Here is a 20345-nt window from a genome sequence, read left to right on the forward strand (position 1 = left end):
GCCTATTCTTAAGATATGACTGAAGCCAACAATATGCGTCGCCACGAATGCCTACCCCGTAAAGTTTTGAGAGTAAGGTTTCATGGGAAACTCTATCGTAGGCTTTAGTCATATCTAGTAGTAGTCCTACGGCGTAACTCTTGTCATTGATGTAACTAAGTATCTCTTGAGTGTATGTGTACACAGCTAAAGTGGTTGAGCGATTTTGACGGAACCCATATTGATTAGTGTCGAGAATATTATATTTTTCTAAGAAGTTGCAAATTCTATTGGCCATAACTTTGTCAAATATTTTAGATATTGTTGTCGGAATGGCTATTGGTCGGTATTGGCTTACGTCTCTGGCGCTGCCACCTTTTTTCAAAATTGGTTTTATTAGTACTGTCTTTAGGCGACTTGGAAATACTTTTTCAGAAAAAGATTGATTTATAAGTTTTGTTATTGGGGGGGTTATTTCTTTGGCACATAGTTTGATTAAGGCAGGGGGAATTTCATCAATACCGGAGCTGTATTTATTTGATAGGTTTTTAATAATTTTAAATATTTCTTGTTCTGTTGCAGGTTGTAAAAACATAGAGTTTACGGCGGGACTGATTACCGGGCAGCTCTTATCGGGATTATGTATTAATGGACAGTTTTTACACATGTATAATGTGAGTATATTCTGATGTCCACCGGCTGGAGGGCAATACGTCTGTGGTAACAGCTCGTCACCTGGTCGGAAGCTGGCTTTGCATACAATGACAGACGGACGAGCTACCGGTCGCTTTTATATTTATAGCCCGGGTGCACGAATCTATGAATAGATCAAACTTTCATGTTTCGGATTAAATTATGGAGTCAATATTTGATTTTTGGAATTGTACAGGAGAGATTTAATAGCAAAGCGTCAAAAAAGCAATTTCTCATTCAATTATTTGAATTATTGTGCAAAAGTACAAAACTTTAAAAATTTCGTTTCAACTTGTATTCTACTTCCTGCTAATATTATAAATGCGAAAGTTTGGATGTCTGGATGTTTGTTACTCTTTCACGTAAAAAGTACTGAACAGATTTTGTTGAAACTTTACAGTATTATTGTTTGTAACCCAGATTAACATAGGCTATAATTTATGCCGATCTGTGATATTAAATTTCACGCGGGTGAAGCCGCGGGCAAAAGCTAGTATGACATAATATATTGCTCTCTTTTGTTAAAATTGTTAGCGAAAATTATGTCAGTAGATACTATCAACATTTACTAACATGATTGTGCTGTAAGACCTGTTTGTTTAACTATAACAACATCCTTGCTATTTAACATTTATCCTTTGGATTGTCCAGTAATGTTGTAACAAAAAGTAACAGGTTTTTAACAATAAATACGAATTGAAGTCCAACTCACATTACATTTAAAGATCCTTGACATATCAATATTTTTAACTCTTTCTGATAGATCTAGTTCAAGTAAGTCACAGGAGCACAGGACAACGAGAACAAACAACACACCTGTTTAATAAAACCGAGACGAAGTCATTGTGAATAGGATCTTGAACAATACGGTCAAGACTAGGGTTGCCACACGTTTTTATTAGGAATTTTACATACAAAACTATAAATTAAGACGTAGAAAGCTATCCAAATTGGTGCTAAGTCACAATCTAAATTAATTGATATTTGTTTACTTCGTTCATTCGTTTCAGCCAAATGACGTCCACTGCTGGACAAAGGCCTCCCCCAAGGTTTTCCACTATGAACGGTCCTGCGCATTTGTTTACTTAAAGTTTTAATATTATGCACCATCCAACTATAGCTGTCTGATGGCAATGCAGTTTTAGAACTTCCCATAGCGTAAATAAATAAGAAACTTAAGATTGGTATTAAGGTTTCTGAAAATTGGAGTTACTCCCAAATAATGAGAAAGATAGTTCCAGAGACGTTATTGATGTACAATCCCTCGTCATAGAGATACGGCAAATCGCTTACATTTGCAAAACTGGCTGTTCTATTTGTGAAATTGCTGAGTCGAGTTTAAACGAGATCAAAACTGAGTAATGGCCCGAATGACCTTTGTGCCTTCGAACATTACCGGTTCACAACTATCAGGTATCGGGTCCAATACCAAGAATTAAAAACGTTTTGACTCCACTCTAAGAGGTTAGAGCCTGCGGCCTCAGAATGAGTTATTGCATTTCATACGCCGTAATAGTTGTCATGCACTGAAATATGGGTAGGAAATGTTTTAAGTTAAAGTAATAGGTAGTTAGAAATTGCACAGGTAGAGGTCATTGGTTATTGTCTGTAGCTTTATTAGTTCGGGTCGGATTTTGCCGTCTTCATTGGTAGATCTCAATGAAGTCTTCTGCACAACTTTCGCAACGGGACCATCAGGGTTGATCCAAGTAGTTTTTTGACATTAAAAACCTCTGGTATCAATAGGATCGTAGAATCGGACAAAACTGAAACCAGGTTTACCAGCAAAAGACCATGACCAATTAGTAGGCCAATAACTTAGCAAGTTCAAGTGGTAAAGGTGGAATAAACGAGTTCTAGAACGTCTCAGTAAACAGCGTAGGATATCAACCTGCTTGGTGGACTGACCTCAAAAAAGATAATGGCATTTTTTTGGACATCCAGAAGACCATGATGATGATGGGTTTGCCGTTAGAAAGTCGCTCATAGCGCAGGTATAACACGTAATCCCTCGGAGCAGGACTACCTCCAGACATTGTCAATCAAGAGCGACTTACTTGGCGTCGATGTGCAGGATCTTCAAGTCCACGACTGGCTTCATGGGCCAGGAACACCGGCTCGTTGCGGCTGCACAGCGGCTGGATGACACGTAGTCCCTCGGAGCAGGACTACCTACAGACATTGTCGATCAAGAGCGACTTACTTGGCGTCGATGTGCAGGATCTTCATGTCGACGGCGTGCACGGTGGTGAAGACGTTGGTGGCGCCGTGCACGACGCACTCGCGCGTCTCGGGCATGGCGAGCGGCGTGCACGCGGCCAGGAACACCGGCTCGTTGCGGCTGCACAGCGGCAGGTATGACACGTAGTCCCTCGGAGCAGGACTACCTACAGACATTGTCATCAAGAGCGACTTACTTGGCATCGATGTGCAGGATCTTCATGTCGACGGCGTGCACGGTGGTGAAGACGTTGGTGGCGCCGTGCACGACGCACTCGCGCGTCTCGGGCATGGCGAGCGGCGTGCACGCGGCCAGGAACACCGGCTCGTTGCGGCTGCACAGCGGCAGGTATGACACGTAGTGCCCTCGGACTAGCACCACCTAAAACAATTTTACATAATTGACTAGTGTCTAGGTCTAGGACAAAAACGATAACCATTGTGATATGTGCCTATTCTCCTTGTTTTTCTTGTCGTGTCGACAGCAAACCTATATACAGGTTGGAATTTTATAATGCCACCTGGAGGGAAAGTACTCTTAATATCGTAGATAGATTTTTTTTTCACAAAGAAAACATTCTTTTATTTTTTTAAAGAAATAGAACTGCATTCAAAGATTTTCAAAAATTTGCTTGCCACACACGGGATTCGAACCAACTAAAATCTGTAAATTACACCCTGTGGTTTTATTGCATCGATCGTTAGGGTTAAGTATAAGGATGAAATTTCTCTAACAAACTTGATAAATCAAATGAAAGAAAAAGCATGTAATCTTAAATTATTTTAATTATGTACAGGAAATTGTATGGTATGGTAGAGAATTTTCAAAAAAAAATCGAAAATCTTTGAATGCAGTTCTCTTTCTTTTCAAAAATAAAGGAACGTTTTCCTTCAGTAAAATTTTCTATCTACAGTATTATGAGTACTTTCCCTCCAGGTGGCATTACAAAATTCCACCTTGTATACAGTGTCAGCCCAAAACTCCGCTACAAAAGTGGCGTTGTCAGTAGCATTCATTATTATTGCCCTGCGTGGCTGTGTGCATTTGTTTGGGCACGCAGGGCACTACATAATAACAACTATAATAGCGTCTGCTGTAAATCATACCCGCATCGTTCATGATGAACTTTTTTAAATGAAATAAAAGCTTAGTTGAGTAATCAGGTAAGAACATTCACATAACTAACTTACTAGGTAAACCTAGTAGACCTAGGTAGATCTTTGTCCTATAGCGGACATCTTTTGGATGAATCGAAGAACGAACGAATATGAATACTGATTCTTAGTTTAGTCAGCTAAAACATACCTAAGTAAATTTTTAACACTTAAGCGTAGTTGTCAACCCTAGCTAAAACTGTAAAGCAAAATGCAAATGAACTCCTCATTTGAGGAGCTGCCTCAGTAGAGTTAGTCTATACAAAATAAAGTTATTTAATATTCAAATGAAGCAAAGATAGTTCGCAAGGAATATTATAATGAGGAGAATTAATGCAAATGACTTATTTAGTTTTATTGCGTATAATTACAGAATATACGACGCTGTTTCAGGTTAGTTATGTGTCTAGTGTTCAACAGTTATTTTCGTAATACATCTGAAGTTTGACAAGATATAAATATGATTTTATGCGGCGATAACTTTTACTTTCTTGAAGAGATAGGGATATGAAAATTCATATTTATGTATTTGGCGTGTTCTAAGCTAATTCGTAGGTATCATATACTGGAAAATTTTCACTTCGGAACTTTAGGTCTGCAAGCTTTTATTTACATTTAGAGTAACACTTTACGTCATCATAGGCATCATCAGGTAGGTAAATTAAGTATTTGTTCACTGTTACACTCTCAGTGCTGACCAGACGTTGGGGACTTGGGGAGGCCTTAGAAGATATATCTTTGAGATATTCACAAAGTCCCTTAGTCGCCATTTACGAAATCCACAAAACGAGTAGTTCTATTGTGCTAGGCTGGAACCCACATGGCATTAACGAGTCATACTCCAAGATATGTGAAATGACATGATAGATTCCAAAAGTGTTCCAGAACCGGAATAACAGTCATAACTCAACCATTATTTTGTAACACATTTTTGCTCCACCACTTAACACTGGCCCTGGCATGTCACAAACTCCGACCCGAATGAGACAGGCGTGGCCCATTGACATTCTTCTGGTTTTACAATAGAAAGATAAGTTCGACACAATAGTTCACAGTTCGCGCGGGCGCAATCTTCGATCCGGGTCCGTGCGACCTTGGACGATATTTTAACTGTATTGAACGATCGTATTCATAGTGCTGATTGAAGCATCGACTCTTGATATTTTTGAATGAAAGTCAAAGTTTGATTATTAGAAATGGATTAGAATCCATTTCTAATAATCATTTAAAAAATCTATCGTGATCAAAGCAGAAACACAACAACTTTTGCCCCTTCAGAATAAAATTTTGATTGTTATAATCACAAGATATTATGGCGTCGGAAAACGATCCAATCTACTATCAAACTACTACTACTATAAAGCTTAGAATTTTTTTCATATTGGAAAAAAATCTCTAATATTTTCAGATCTCTAATTATGTATTTACTTTATTCAGATTTGGATGCCACACACGATCTTACATCTGCATCGTTAATATTGAAAATGGCTCACTATAATCATGTAAAACAAAGACTTAAGCGGCTATAAAATTGTGTGAAATCATGTACGGTCGACAGCACGTCAACGTAAACACTGCGGTATCTTACGTAGTTGCGATTGGGGCGAGTTTGCAACGAAAATGTATAGCTTGATGTGCTGTTGACTGTACGTTCTCAACTTAATTCATGCATCTGATGTTATGGATAAGTTATTCTCATTTTATGTGTATGATACATAATGCAGCTAAAGTAATGGCATTTAGGTTAGTAAATAGATAGTGAAAGGTGTCATTGTCATAAATAAAATATAAAATATGTAGATTGGAGACTAGTGCAAAGTGTACCTTTAATTCCGAATGGTAATAATATAGCAGAGTTGTGATACTTGTGATGCCGTTCTACTTTGGTCAAATGTGTTGGTCAAATACAAAGTAATGACTCTCACGCCTAAACAGTTAATCATTTTTGACAAAATCTAAGAGAAAAAAGGGACTCTGGACTATAAGTAAAATCTAATATCTAAAAACTTTTTAAATAAAACAAAGGCCTGCATTATACATACGGCCGGAAACATTAAGTTGTATGAAATATAATACAGCAATGTTGCTCGCGTAAAAAAGTTTAATCTACTTAACAAGGCATTCAAATGATGCGATCCGTGTGGGCCATGTCTTACAATATCGTGTAGAAAAGCCATACCATATCTGCGATTTTCGAATAACATCTAACAAATATTTTTATTACATTAACAACATGCTAAAATGTGTCACCACAAGTCATGAAATAATAGCAACGGACCTTTTTGTCAAAACTGAATCATCATCACCCTCTCTAATTTACCAGAGGCAAATGGAGGATTTGGTCTACACTCCCAACGTAGACCAGACGGGTTGGTGACGCCGAGGTCACTTATTTTTTTATTATCCACTATACGAAGAAGTTTTTGGTCTGCATCTCACCTGATGGAAAGTGATGGAAGCGAGCTTCACCCGGAATCCTCAACCACAGAGGAACTGGCTATCTTACCACTAACTGCCGGAACAAAATAATGCTGTTTACATTGTGGTTATGATGACAGACAGGTTTTTATCAGTTCAAGTTCCATTTTCAAAAACATTGGCTGATGTCCTTTTGCTTTGATAACTCTTTGTCAGCGGTATAAATAGACCACTCGCGACATCACTCGTATGACCGCGTTTAAATTCTGGAAGTATAGTGGTGGTATAGTGACTGTATCGGTTACTTACAAACTTATGCGGTCTGTTCCGCGTGGAAGGTTAAGCTTTGTTTAAATACCAATGCGGTTGTGTTACATATTCAATTTTGATAAGTGGGATTGCAACATTGCGCTTAAACTCATTGCTGCATTGGTTCCAAAGTTGTAAAAATGGTTATAAAGGATCGAATTTCTTAATTCTCTATTTTTTCAAAGCTTAAATTATTGACGACTGGTGAGTAATATTCTAGCAAGTTTTGCCTAAAGGATTGAATATGTACAGGATAGGATAGGCATAGGTACTCGTGTGTAATTTTATATCACGGGTTGTTTATGTACAGAGACGATGGTGCATCTAGCTTAACACTGTGGTGTTTTATGTTTTGGTAATAAAAAATGTTGTTGTCATTGTAGGCACATGCACACTATCTTTTGTCCAGTTTGGTTTGGAAATTGGAGGATCAACCGAATTTGTCCCAAATGAAATAGACAGTGGTGACCGAATCTTCCTTGCGACGCTTCGTCTCAACACTTGCAGTTGTTTGTTTCGGAGGTTGGGCAAAAAATTCAAAAGACATTTAGTTCACATAAATACTTATTTATTTGCGCCGGTTCACTTAAATAGATGTACTTAAACCTACTTAAGTTTAAGTAACAAAACAGTGATCAGCAGATTATAATAATAAATAAATATCGAAACGAGTGCGCCCGCGACCCGCCCACAGCGTGGAGGTAATGACGGTTAATAAACCGGATACGACGATAGATTATCATATTAGACCAATGGTGGATAAGGCAACATATTGCACCGATTGGGGTATGGCCCAAGTGTAATGAGTGTACTCACAGAATTCTCTTCAGATTTGAAGTATTTTCTTCAATAAAATTGTCCATAGATCACGCACTTATAGTTTGATCACACCTAATTCCCCGGACACACTGTATTGCATGCTACATTTTTGACAAGAACACAGGTTCTTGAATAAAGGCCACCAGTATTTTAAAAATGGTAAAAACGGTAAATGATTAACCAGTCGACGCCACATAATATCTACGATGTTAAGGCCTTTTTCTCTACTGATGTGGTATGAAAATGAAGCCGTTGTAGTTACGATGTTTCTCTTCTTGTCTTCGCTTAGTGGTAGAGGCAGAAAATTTCCAATGGCCGAAAGAGTTAACCGTTCGCTTATGACTTGGACCACCGCGTTTACGTTACAGATCCATATGAAAGTACAGGGCGATCAATCGTGACTTATTATCTAAGTTACTCAGTCCGCTGATTAAGATACTTTCTCATTTTGGCCTCTATTACCTCCGAATTAAGAGCATTATGTCCTGCAGAAGTGAGCCCGAATCTATCAAACTTGTCACACGTGAAGTCAACAATGGAGTGCTTTCTTAAAATTGGTCGTGACCGATTTGACATGCTCCCGTGTGTCCCGTTGATAGCTGCAGTGGCGCAATTCAAGCTGTCTTTGTAATTAGAATGTATCGAGATTATATTTTTGCTACTGAATCTGTCCAAATAGGGATCTAGAAAAGTAACTAGAGTATGACGGAAATGGATCTAGTACCTACTTACACAAATTAATAGTTCTACGACTACTCTGGACCGTATTTTCACGGATTCGGATCGGACGTAGTGCGAAATAATTCTTATTTTATCCAAAGAATAGAATGAAAGGTAGATACGCAAAATTATGGCATTTTATGATTATTTTTGTATATTTCATGGAGTGATATGTTAGAACCTATGCGAGAAAATTACTGTGCGTCAATTTAAACTGGATACACATGTAGTTAGAATTTAAGAATAGTAGTTTAATACTTTATTATTTGAATGTTCAAAAAGTAGAACAAGGTGAAAAATTGCATGCATCTCGAGTCACGTCTTTAAATAACTAGATAGGACTTGCTACTTCACTTTCAGTCATAAATAGATATGATTTTAAAGTGCATCTAAATATTTGCATTACAAATAAGAACTGGCATATGGTATCACAATGATGTCATTAGTTGAAATATTCGCATAAATCTATTGATATCAAGCCACAATCAAAATCACGCTGTGTGGTGAAGGCAGAATAGAATATATTTGACACCAACCCCTACTCTTCCCGTGGGTGTAGTAAGAGGCGACTTAGGGACTGCACATTAAACAGAGAACGAGCAGCAGCGATCTCTGATAAACATTAATCTTTTAAATTGCAATCTCCAATCCGTCTTCCAAGCGTGGAGATGATGGCAAAACCCTCCACTAAAGTGGATGAGGCTCATAGTCCAGTAGTAAAGGGCTATTAATGATGATGATGATGATTAATATCAAGTAAAAGTTCATGGATATCATGTGGAGTTCAAGTGAATTAAGATTTTCTCAAATTATCTCGTCATAAAATTTAACAATGGCGCTAGTTGTCATATAATAATTACGTCCAAGATTAGTTCCTAATTTCGCCACTGGACTTATCTCCGCATGTCATAGCTGCGATAAGGAACAATAAGACGTTAACAATAGCATAAATGTACGAGTTAATGCTGTTATTTCTCTAATCAAAAACGCTATAGCGCATAAAGACTGTATTTGATTATTCTCCATGACAACTTTGAATGGACTGTTATAATGGTTAAAATATTACAAGCTTTGGAGTGCAGATTTGCTATAAGATATTGTGAAACGCAACAGATTAGTTGCTGGCTTATGTACGGTCCGCAGAGAAAGTTGGAAACTGCTCTGTTTATGGGTAATTTGAATGGTGACAAGCTCTTGTTATGAATTCAGAAATAATTGAGCTGAAATTCTAATCCGACAACATTCGCGTTTCTAACTTAGAATGGGAAGGTATTACTTCTGTCTTCGCATGGAATTTGATATGCTTGCTACTGTAGCAAAATATGCATGTATAAGGACTAACAGTGTTGAAAACTAAATTATAGTTGAGCTATCTTATCATATGTAGCACTGCTGTGCCAACTAGTATATTACTAATAGCGCAAGTACACTATGCAGGCAATTGGTCAAGACGGAATAGTATGAACACCATCTCGGTTATTTTCTTCTTCCCCCACCCGTGCGTCGCCCATACTTCAGTGTGCGGGCTAGCTAGCGTTTTGACTTGGACAACTTTCCGTATAGTGTACTTGCGCCTTAAAGGTGGCAAATTAATCCTAAAGCAGTACCTATGGCAGTACCTAGGTAAATACAAGCTTCTGTCTCAATAGATCTATTTCTTATTTGATGACGTTTCACAATCTATTGTCTTGATGACACATTTGCAATAATATCATAATGGTGTCGCCAACTTACGAGTATCACTGTTACACCAATAACCTACAGACGCCCACTTAGACGTTAAGCCTCTGACGTAAGCATCGACCGTCAATCCCCACAGCATTTGGTCAGGAGAGTCACGCTCGTAAGTCACGAGTCGTGACGTCACACAGGACACACCTCTGTTTTTTCACGTATCCCTAACGGCGCGAGCGCCGGTCAATCACGATGTCGTGCCGATTTATAGTTTCACACACGGTTTCTTTTTTTTCACTTATTTTTACTCGGAAGGCTCACGACCTGATTGTGTTGTATCCTTTTTTGTTTTGTTTACTCAATTTAGAGGCTGTTACCCTCAGTTTTAGAGTAATCAAGATTGACTATTTTGGGATAAATTGCAACTGGCTTACACGTAAAAATAATTAATTTCGTAGCGTGGGCAGGCCTCCTACTAGGTGGACCGACGATCTGGTGAAGGTCGCGGGAAGAGCCTGGATGCGGGCAGCGCATGACCGTTCATTATGGAAAACCTTGGGGGAGGCCTTTGTCCAGCAGTGGACGTCATTTGGCTGAAACGACGACGACGACTGTGTAATTTGACTATTTTACCAGTTTTACCACTGTCTTTTCTACAAAGTTGGTACTTTGAAGGTCCTGCAAAAGAAACGTCCTGGGCTCTAGACTCTTTTCCTAAAAATATGTCATTCCCTATGGAAATTATGTCAAAATTTACCCATCCAACAGCAAAACGGTCTTCTCAAAAATCAGAAACGGTATTACACAAGACTAATCCATTACATATTGTTATCTAATTGTGTAAAAGACAAGATTAAACAAGGCATCTGTTACAGACTTGTCCGGCGCGATCTTGGTCACCGGGCGCACGCGCCGCGGTCACGAAACGTCAAGCAGCCGAATGCACGGGGAAATTAATGATCTTGTTGAAAAACAAACTATATCGTGTTATTACTTTGTTACGCAATATTCGTTGATGAAAAGAAACATGGATAATTTTAACGATATTTGTATAAGTTAAGATTTATTAGACTTGATTATGGTAGATTTTGTTCGACAGATTTTTAAAAGACTAGTGCCCGTTTCACCATCAATCCCTAATTTTTAAGTGACCCCTATGATAACACAAAACATGAATTTTATTTTCATAGGGGTCACTTAAAAACCGTCCATAAGTCAAAAATTCTTTTTTAAAAAGATATTTACTTACTATTGTTAACTCTATGAATTAACGTAATACCTATTCGTTTCCATTACAAATAACCAATTTTCATTGGTAAAGTTATAGAAACTTAAGAATATGCTTAGGCTAAGTATGGTTAGCAAAAAAATTAAGTATTTTTTATGAAAGGTTTGGAAAAAATATTGCACATTATCTTAACTAATATCTATCTTTAATCAAAGTAAATGTAGGCAGGCAGTAGCAAGAACAATCTGTGTGGCGATGTTTCTAAATAACATTTACGTTAAATATTGTTTCTAATAACCCTCCTTCTGGCGTAGTCGGGTAAAAATCTCAAATATTCTAATTCTTATCTCTAAAATAGATACCTACGAGTAAGTAAAGGCTACGTTTTGTTTGCCAGTAGTAACACACGGTCACACGTTCTCACAGTTCACGGTATGCAAATAATACATCTTAATATAGAGAGCAGTGGCTCGCAGTTTTGTTATTACAATCAGACGAATTTACATTTCATAAATAAATGCATCCCCAGCACAGGCTAACGACGCCACGCTGTATGTTTTTGCTGAACATAAAGTGTATGAGTGGCTTAATTTAAATAAGCCACCGTGCTCTTACGGCTCGCGCTCCGAGTGTGAATCTTAGATAGGTGCTACCCAGGGTACTCTTCTCGGCCACACATTGTTCCTTGTCAGCAAAACCCATCTGGTGTCCAATACTGCTACTGCATTCTTATAATGAAAGGGTTGGCCTCACAAAAGAGACCTCTTTAGTGTAATTGAAATATAAATAAAGGATCAGGGCGACTTTTGTATTGGTGTTTTCATTGATCTTGCTAAGGCATTTGATACTGTTTCCACACCAATATTACTCCGAAAGCTGGAATGCCTTGGCATAAGGGGAACCCCACTTGAATGGTTTGGTAGCTACCTCACGGGTCGCCGTCAGTCTGTCAGAGTGGGTGACGTGGCAAGCAATATGCTAAAAATAAGTTCTGGTGTTCCTCAAGGAAGCATTCTTGGTCCAAACCTCTTCTCCATCTACGTCAACGACCTATTAGATCTATCTATTGCCAACACAACAATCATTTGCTATGCAGACGATACGGTCGTACTTTTCAGGGAGTCTTCTTGGGATAATACAAAAAAGCTGGCTGAAAATGGTATGTCAATTATAGCTGGGTGGCTTGATCGGAATCTACTAACGCTCAACACAAAGAAAACTACATTCTTGGCGTTCCATAAAACTAAAGCAAACTCTCCTTGTAATCTGTCATCAGTCGTCATCCACGAATGTCAATCACGAAGCCGTCCTCTTGCAACTGCGGCTGTATCCACTGCAAACGCCTGCAACTGTAAAAGTATTAGTAGGTCAGGCTGCGTTAAGTATCTGGGCATTCTTATAGATGAAAATCTCTCGTTCAAAAACCAAATCTCAATGTTATCCGGACGACTCAGAAAACTTTTGCATATTTTCAAGGCTCTTAGACGATGTGCCCCCGATCAAATTCTCCACATGGTATACACCTCTCTATGCCAATCCATCCTCATCTATTGTATAGGCTCCTGGGGCGGCTCCTGTAAAACCAGATTCATCGAGGTGGAAAGGTCGCAACGTGCCGTTCTTAGAGTGATGCTCAAAAAGCCGTACCGCTACCCTACGGACTTACTTTACGAAGAAACCAAGTTGCTTCGTGTCAGACAACTGTTTATATGGCGGGTTTGCTGTGCTCAGCATAAAAAAACCCTGAACTCGCCAGAATTAGATGCACTAATGAAAAAACGTGTGTTTCGAATACCGGTACCTACGGTCCACACCACGTTTGCCAAACGCCTTCCTCTGTTTTCACACCCCCATATTTACAATAAAGTAATCCGAAAATGCCCCCTAAAAGACCTATCCCTATATGAAGCCAAACGTAAAGTCAAACTTTGGTTATTGGACCTTAATTATGCAGATTCGGAACGAATCCTCCCACAATCTTGACATGCGACTCATCTTACACTCTCGAACACAACACTAACACTCACACACACACACACACTCACACACACACATAATTTGTTCATATATCACAATATTTATGATTCATAATCTTTAAAAAACCACAATAATAGTCACCTGATAAGGAATCGGAGCTGTATATTTAATGTAAAAATGTAATCTGTAATGCTCACTCAACACAACTACTGCGACACAGGCCTGCGAGCCTAGTGCAGAAGCTGTGGTTTATTACATCACAGGAAATGATATTTGTGAATAAAGATTATTTATTTATTTAAATATGTCTCATTTCAAAAACGAATACGAAACTGGAATGTAAAATATTTGCGCAAGTTGTAATCTTCATTCACGTAACAGCGCAACCTAAAATGATGCAAAATATTCCAATAGCCATACGTAAGTAACATCACACGAGTATTAGAAACAATAAAAAGCCCGATAAAGTTTCACTAGTTGTCTAACTCTAATATCACGGTTATATTATCGGCAATATCAATTACAATCAAAGGGAAATTCGTATTGAATGATATCATAAAACGAATTAACCTATTGAGCAAAAAGTTACATACAGAGACATATCATTTGGTCATGTTCTCACGGACACTATAAAAATCGAGTACCGATCATTATATGGAACCTCTTGAACTGCCACGTAGGTATATTAATTCGAGTAATGACCAGTCGAATAGGCATCTTTCGTCACAGAGCGTATAGAAAACATCAAATACATATAATTAGAGGCATCTATAAACTACGGTAATTGTGAAGCGTCTTCTTTAATTATGAAGGCCGATCGAAGGTTGGGCTTGTGAAATAACTGCGTGCGTTTTGATCGAAGGTGAGGTTTGTTTGATGCCACTGTGCAGCTATTGATAGAGGTATTCAACTATCGAAATGTGCATTAGCTGATTTAATAATGTATTATATATTGCGAGAATTGTGCTTAGTTTATAAAAGCAGTCAACCAAAGGAAAATTCTTAGTCGGCCGTTTGGTGTAGTGGTTCAGAACGGACTACTATGCCGAGAGGTCCCGGGTTCGATTCCCGGCCGGGCAGAAATTGAAATGATGAATTTTAATTTCTGTGACGGGTCTGGGTGTGACTATGTATAATATGTATGTATTTAAAAAAAAAAGTATATAAGTAGTATATCCGTTAAGCTAGCACCCATAACACAAGCATTAAGTTGCTTACTTTGGGGCTAGCTGGCGCTGTGTGAAAAAAAAAAAAAAAAAAAAAAGGAATCTCTATATTTACTTCTACAGGATGGCCCAGAAGAAAATTCACTTTTGAAAATTTAAGGAAACGAAAATTGTACATTTTTGTAGAACTTTAATTAATGCAATTTAAAGGAAATTTCATGCAATTTATTTTTAAATTTAATTTCTTTTTTAAATTTGATCGTACATGTGATTCCCTTGACATTTACAACATTCGGTCAACATGCATAAAAATTTTGGAAAACTTTCGTTAGAGTTACCTCGAAATGGATTCAGGATGGATGAATGCTGCAGAGTTTTTGGATTATTAGAGTATACACTGCTCATAACGTAACCCCACAAAAAGAAGTCTGCTGGAATGAGATAAGGGCTTCTTAGTGCCAATGAGATTTCACACCTGCTTAATTGGTTTGTTGCATCGAAAGGATGATTAATTTTTGAGAGCGCTATACTGGCATGCTGAAAGGCTTCTTGATTTCAAAGTGTCAAGATTCGCAAGGGTATGACAGAAGCACTTGGTTTCATCAAGATGGGGCTACGTGTCACACTTCAAATGAGAGCATTTGGATGGTAAGAGACATGTTCCCACAAAAAAATAATTTCAGGCAGGGGTGACATCTCCTGGCCACCAGGAAGTCCTGACCTCACTCCAGAAAACTCCTTTTTGTGGTGTTACCTTAAAAATAGAGTATACTTTTATAATCCAACGACCATGCAGCAACTGAAGCTGAACATTCGGCAAAAAATGGAAAATAAGTTTCGAGGTAATTCTAACGAACGCATTTCAAGATTTTGATGCATGTTGATCGAATATTGTAAGCGTCAAGGAAATCTCCTGGACGATGTAATTTAATAAAAGTAAATTTAATAACAAATTCCATTTCATTTTCTTTGAATTGTAATTAATAAAGTTCTACAAAATTACACAGAAATTTTTTCCTTGAATTTTCAAAAGTGAATTTCTTTCTGGGCCATCCTGTACATCTCAAACATTACGTTTCGAGAAATCTGTTTCTTTATTATTTGTTTCTTTTTTCGATTTTTCTAGTCTCCATGGTCCAAACTCTACTAAGTTTAGAGGACTGCTCAGTTTTATTTTACACCTATTACATGTAAAAATGTCGAAACAGCTGATCAATTATAAATATTGCCTCTAAACTTCACCCACTAAATCGTTTATAAAACTTGATTTTTCCAATGTTTGCTTTTCTACCGTGAGATTTTACGATCCACATAATCATCAACCCATTCAGATTTCTTGGAATTATTCAAAATTGGACACTAATGAGGTAATTATTTCTGATGAGTAATGAGAACTGCCTTTACCGCCATCGGTGTTAATGACTGATGATTAGATGATAGTTTTGGTAGGTTTATGAGATCGTATAAATACAAAATTATTTTAAAAAGATGCGACTGAATCCATTGGGATTCAGAATTTATTACAATTGAACCGGAATTTGAAGAATTTTTAAAATTCTTCTACCTACTTCACTTGCTAAAGATGGCATAAAACACTTTGTGGATGAAGCATTTATTCCAATAAAACTACGGAAAAAATTATATGCTTTTGTTACTATCTACGAATTAGTAAGTACATCAATTCACCATTCCATAGCCTGGAAGTTTTTTGTCATTCTTAGAAGATTTCTAAGGTTGTCATTGTACCTACTTTTCACTTAATATAATTAAAATAACAAAAATCAAACTAAACCCTTGACAACAACGCTGTACGTAGGTGCATAATAAAGAAGAAACCAAAGACCACTGATACCAAGTGCTAGGTAATATAGATGACGTTACTCGATACTAAATACCGTAGTACAATATTTAGAAGACGCCGTAATGTCAGTACTATTGCAAGGAATGTTTTGCCGCTAAGAAATGATCCGAGTTATTTGAATATTGCTTGCTACATAGACACTGGAACCGATCAGTACCGTCCACAAAAACATCTGGAGCAAGCCATTAAAATAATGTAACAGCGGTAAAAAACTGAACGTAATGTGTTTTAAACGTTTTAAAAGGATCTTGCACAGTTTATTAAAAATTACGTCATTCGATTCAGATCCTTAATGTGTTTATAAAAACTGTTTATTGTTATGTTTTTTAACCGATGTTCTTTTTTTGTATGTGATGTCACTTCTACACTTTGTTATATTGTTCCTGCCTGATTCTTTTTTTAGACTACTAGTTAGTTTACTTTCAAAATCTTATCCAATCTGCAAAGCTGCCGTGCTAGCGATATCAGCACAGTACTTCAAATTTTTAGCAAAACTGAGTTTTACATTGATAGATATTAATGAGCTCGTTCAGATGAGTGGACAGGCGTTTTAATAGCAAAAAAATTGCAGTTACTGCTGACATCGCTACAGCAGAAAGTTAAGTCAATAATTTTACAGATTGTAAAATTTTCTACTGTCTCTACGTAGTGGTGTACATTTAAAATAGTTGCACAAGCTTCTTTTGTCATTGTAAATGATGCTCAGCTGTGAATGCGATGTTTTGTCGCGGAATGCGAAGCTATTACAGCTATTTGCCATGTGGTAATGGATTAGCATTAAACGTCGTGTTTTACCGTCTCTTCAATCGTCATTCAGTCTTGTCAGCTACAGTACGGGTTTTACTTTAATAGAAGGAGTATGTATAGTTTTGCTTAGTTAAGGTATATCATTTTTTGTTTCCAAACTAAAAAGTATTTCCATGATAACTATTGCTGCTGAGCTTGTACTTTATTGACTATGAAAATACTTATAAACATCCCATAAAATAACTCAGTCCTCTTTACAATAATGGGTTACTTACTCCATCTCTTAGAGCCTCGCATTGGCGAATGTTTCAGTATATGGCCAATGGCTAATTTTACTAAGGCCACTGAAAAGGCAAGTCTTTTAAACCAAGATGATAAAAATGTTCGGATTGGCCACCCATCAGTTCATGACCGCGGTGTAGTTTTGGTTCACCTCGGTAAATTGGTGCGCTGAAGCAACCATCTGATAAACCTCTTGCCTTAATAAAATAAGCAACAGTAATTGCTTTTGACGACGGTAGGGCAAAATACATTATCTACCTATGCAAGTCATGGCTTATTGTTTATGTAGTGAAAGTTTCTGTTTTGATTTATTGCAATTAGTTGACATTTCAAGTATTTGCGGTGGGTACCCAGGTACTTTTGTTTTCTTATAGGTAAAAGGATGAGAATAAAGAAGCCGATTATTTTAACGTTCAAATCTTAAAAATTCAACTGGTTATAGCCATCGGAGGCCATTTTGTTCCATTATTTTACACTTCTTCTTTTGACACGAAAATTGGAAATTACACTGCAACGCATGATGACAATATTAACATTAATTTAAGAACGCAACCCTTTGACACAATGACAAATGTCACGGGGTGCCTTGTTTGAATACAATGCGATCCAGCGGCGCGTTTTCGATAATATTTCTCGAATTTCTGTCCGTTACTACATGTACAATCGACATGAATATAGCCGAGTTCGAATACATTGCCAACCATCTGACCTCAGAGGAATGTCGGCTGCTCGTCGCTTCTTTGCATTTCTCCGAGCCACAACAAAAACCAAGTGAAGATGTACCGTGTATTGCGCTGCTGATAAAATGGAATGATAAAGAAGAAGGTACGACTCATGAAGTGGTTGCTTTTGAACTTAGACGTATGGGGAGAAAAAAAGTGGCTGATTGGCTGGGTGCTACTGTTTTTCATAAGATAGCTAAAGATCTCGATGATGCATTGACCAAACCGTTTTTTGTCAAAGACATGGACGATAAAGACAAACATTTTGCTATGTATAAGGACAGCGATAATGTTAATAAAGAAATAGAATGGAATACACTAGATTCAGTCTTGTTCATGCTTTTGGTAGGAACTGTTATTGCGATACTATTTACATGTGTGAGACTGCTAGCTTTAAGTTGTACAAAAGTAAAGAAACCAATAACTGATGAAGAAGAGATGAGCAATTTGATAAGGCATGCAGTTGATGATGAACAAGAGATTTGTGAAGAAGAAAGTGAATCTATGATTGCCGAGGTGAAGAAATAAAGTGTTGTTTAAAAAGCTTGTTTCATTTCTTGCCAAAACCTTTTGGTTCAGTCAATTGACATAATTTTTATGAGCTGTGAGAATGTAACTCTTCTATACATTTTGTATGAAAAAGGGGATCATTGGTCGATTGGTCAACTACCCAATTCACTTGGTCCACGATCTTGGAGGTCCACTCCGCAATATCAGTCTCGCAGACCTAACAATTTTGTGAAACAGATGGACAGATTCGAATAAATAAAGAAATGGTAATACATAGGGTCTGCACCAAGGGTCTGCAGTAGCGCGTATCGTTGATGAAGTTAAGAAGGGCCCTAATGAGGCTTATCGCGCGACGATACGCGCGATGGCTGCGTACGCGCATTGCCTACACACGCCTTGTTAGTGGGGAGCCTACTACTGCTACTACTACATTTGAATCAGTATGTGGAATTATTGCTGGTTGTGTGTTAAGTGATTCTGTCGAAGTATTTGACGATATTACTCCTATTTGGGTTGATAGAAAGTTGAAACACAATATGCTCAATGGTTCCATAATGTAATCATTTACATAATGTACATTAGATTTGATGATTTTGCACACCACACAAAATTGACAACTATAAAAAACTACCTTTTGTCACGACAATTTCAAAAAACGGAATAAAAACTATTCTTCGTTTTTCCCTGAGTCCAATTATTCCTATTCCAAATTACCTACATCTAAATCGGTTTAGTCACTAAACTTTAGTGGTTTGAACGTAAAACATACAGAAACATAAATTGGGCGGTCTTATTGCTTATAATGTTTTAATTAATCAACATGTTTTATTTATCTTTATTTCTATTTTACAACTATCGAAAGTAAATATTAACTTATGTCATACACGTCTACCATTAGACCACACAGATTTTATTGACTTTCATAATTCGTGCTATTAAATTCATACACGATGAGCACCGCCGAAGGCAACGTGCAACTAAATAAATTGATTTTTAACTATGTTACTAAATAAATATTAATTTGTTATGGTCAGTTCCCAATTTCTAATTCTTATTGACGATATACTCTCGTAGTTTTTTTAAGTATCGGAATAGATATGTGAAAAATAAAAAGATTTAACACTCGTATTTACAAATATTACTATGAGGTTTCACAGTGCGCGTGGACGCACAGGGGCACACACGAACCAAAAATCACAGAGCTCTATTCAACGCTGTGCGTTCGACTTCATATAGCATTGCTGCTTTACTTAAGCAGGCATCGTTTGTGAATATGGGTGTAAGCATATTTTAAAAGATAATCGTGTGGTTCCAGCAGGGTAGAATAGAATCAATCCTATTAGTAATTGTCGTAAGAGCGACTAAAGGGACTTTATGCAAACTTTAGGCCTTTTTTTTGTCGCGGAGGAAATGCTTTGCGCACCGTCACCACTGCCGGGGGACAGAGTGGTGTGTGGGTCTCCCGAAAGGGCGCTGCTCCATCCTGAAAAGGACGGGGTATACCCACTAAAATTTTTTGGTTTTTTTATTATTTTCTATAATAATATTTTGACGTTCATAAGTGCCACTTGTGGTCTAAACTGAATAAATACTTTTGATTTTGATTTTTTTTAAAACCTCGTTGAGTGTAAGCAAAATCTTTCGTTTACCTCTTGTAAATCAGAGATTATGTAGTTAGTTAGTGTTCCTGCAGTAAAGACATAAAAAGTCGTTGCTCTTACAAATATTGATGATTCATGAATTAATTTAAATTTAAACACAGTCAAAAAACGAAAATAACATGTAACATGTCTGATTTTTAATTTGAAATTCAATTAAAACACCGTATTTTCATTATCAGTGCATAATGTAAAACAAGCCTAACA

The 20345-nt window shown here is 37.4% G+C and overlaps 1 protein-coding gene across 1 annotated transcript in view; it reads right to left on the reverse strand.

Moving 5' to 3' along the window:
* Window positions 1-20345, reverse strand: part of LOC135081520 (PAS domain-containing protein cky-1) — a 162717-nt gene that overhangs the window by 37762 nt on the left and 104610 nt on the right. Inside the window, exon 7 of the mRNA XM_063976247.1 lies at window positions 3090-3274. Coding sequence (XP_063832317.1) covers window positions 3090-3274 — 185 coding nt within the window. The remainder of the gene's footprint in view (window positions 1-3089; window positions 3275-20345) is intronic.

Source organism: Ostrinia nubilalis, chromosome 20 (assembly GCF_963855985.1).
Source record: "Ostrinia nubilalis chromosome 20, ilOstNubi1.1, whole genome shotgun sequence".
Lineage (NCBI taxonomy): Eukaryota > Metazoa > Arthropoda > Insecta > Lepidoptera > Crambidae > Ostrinia > Ostrinia nubilalis.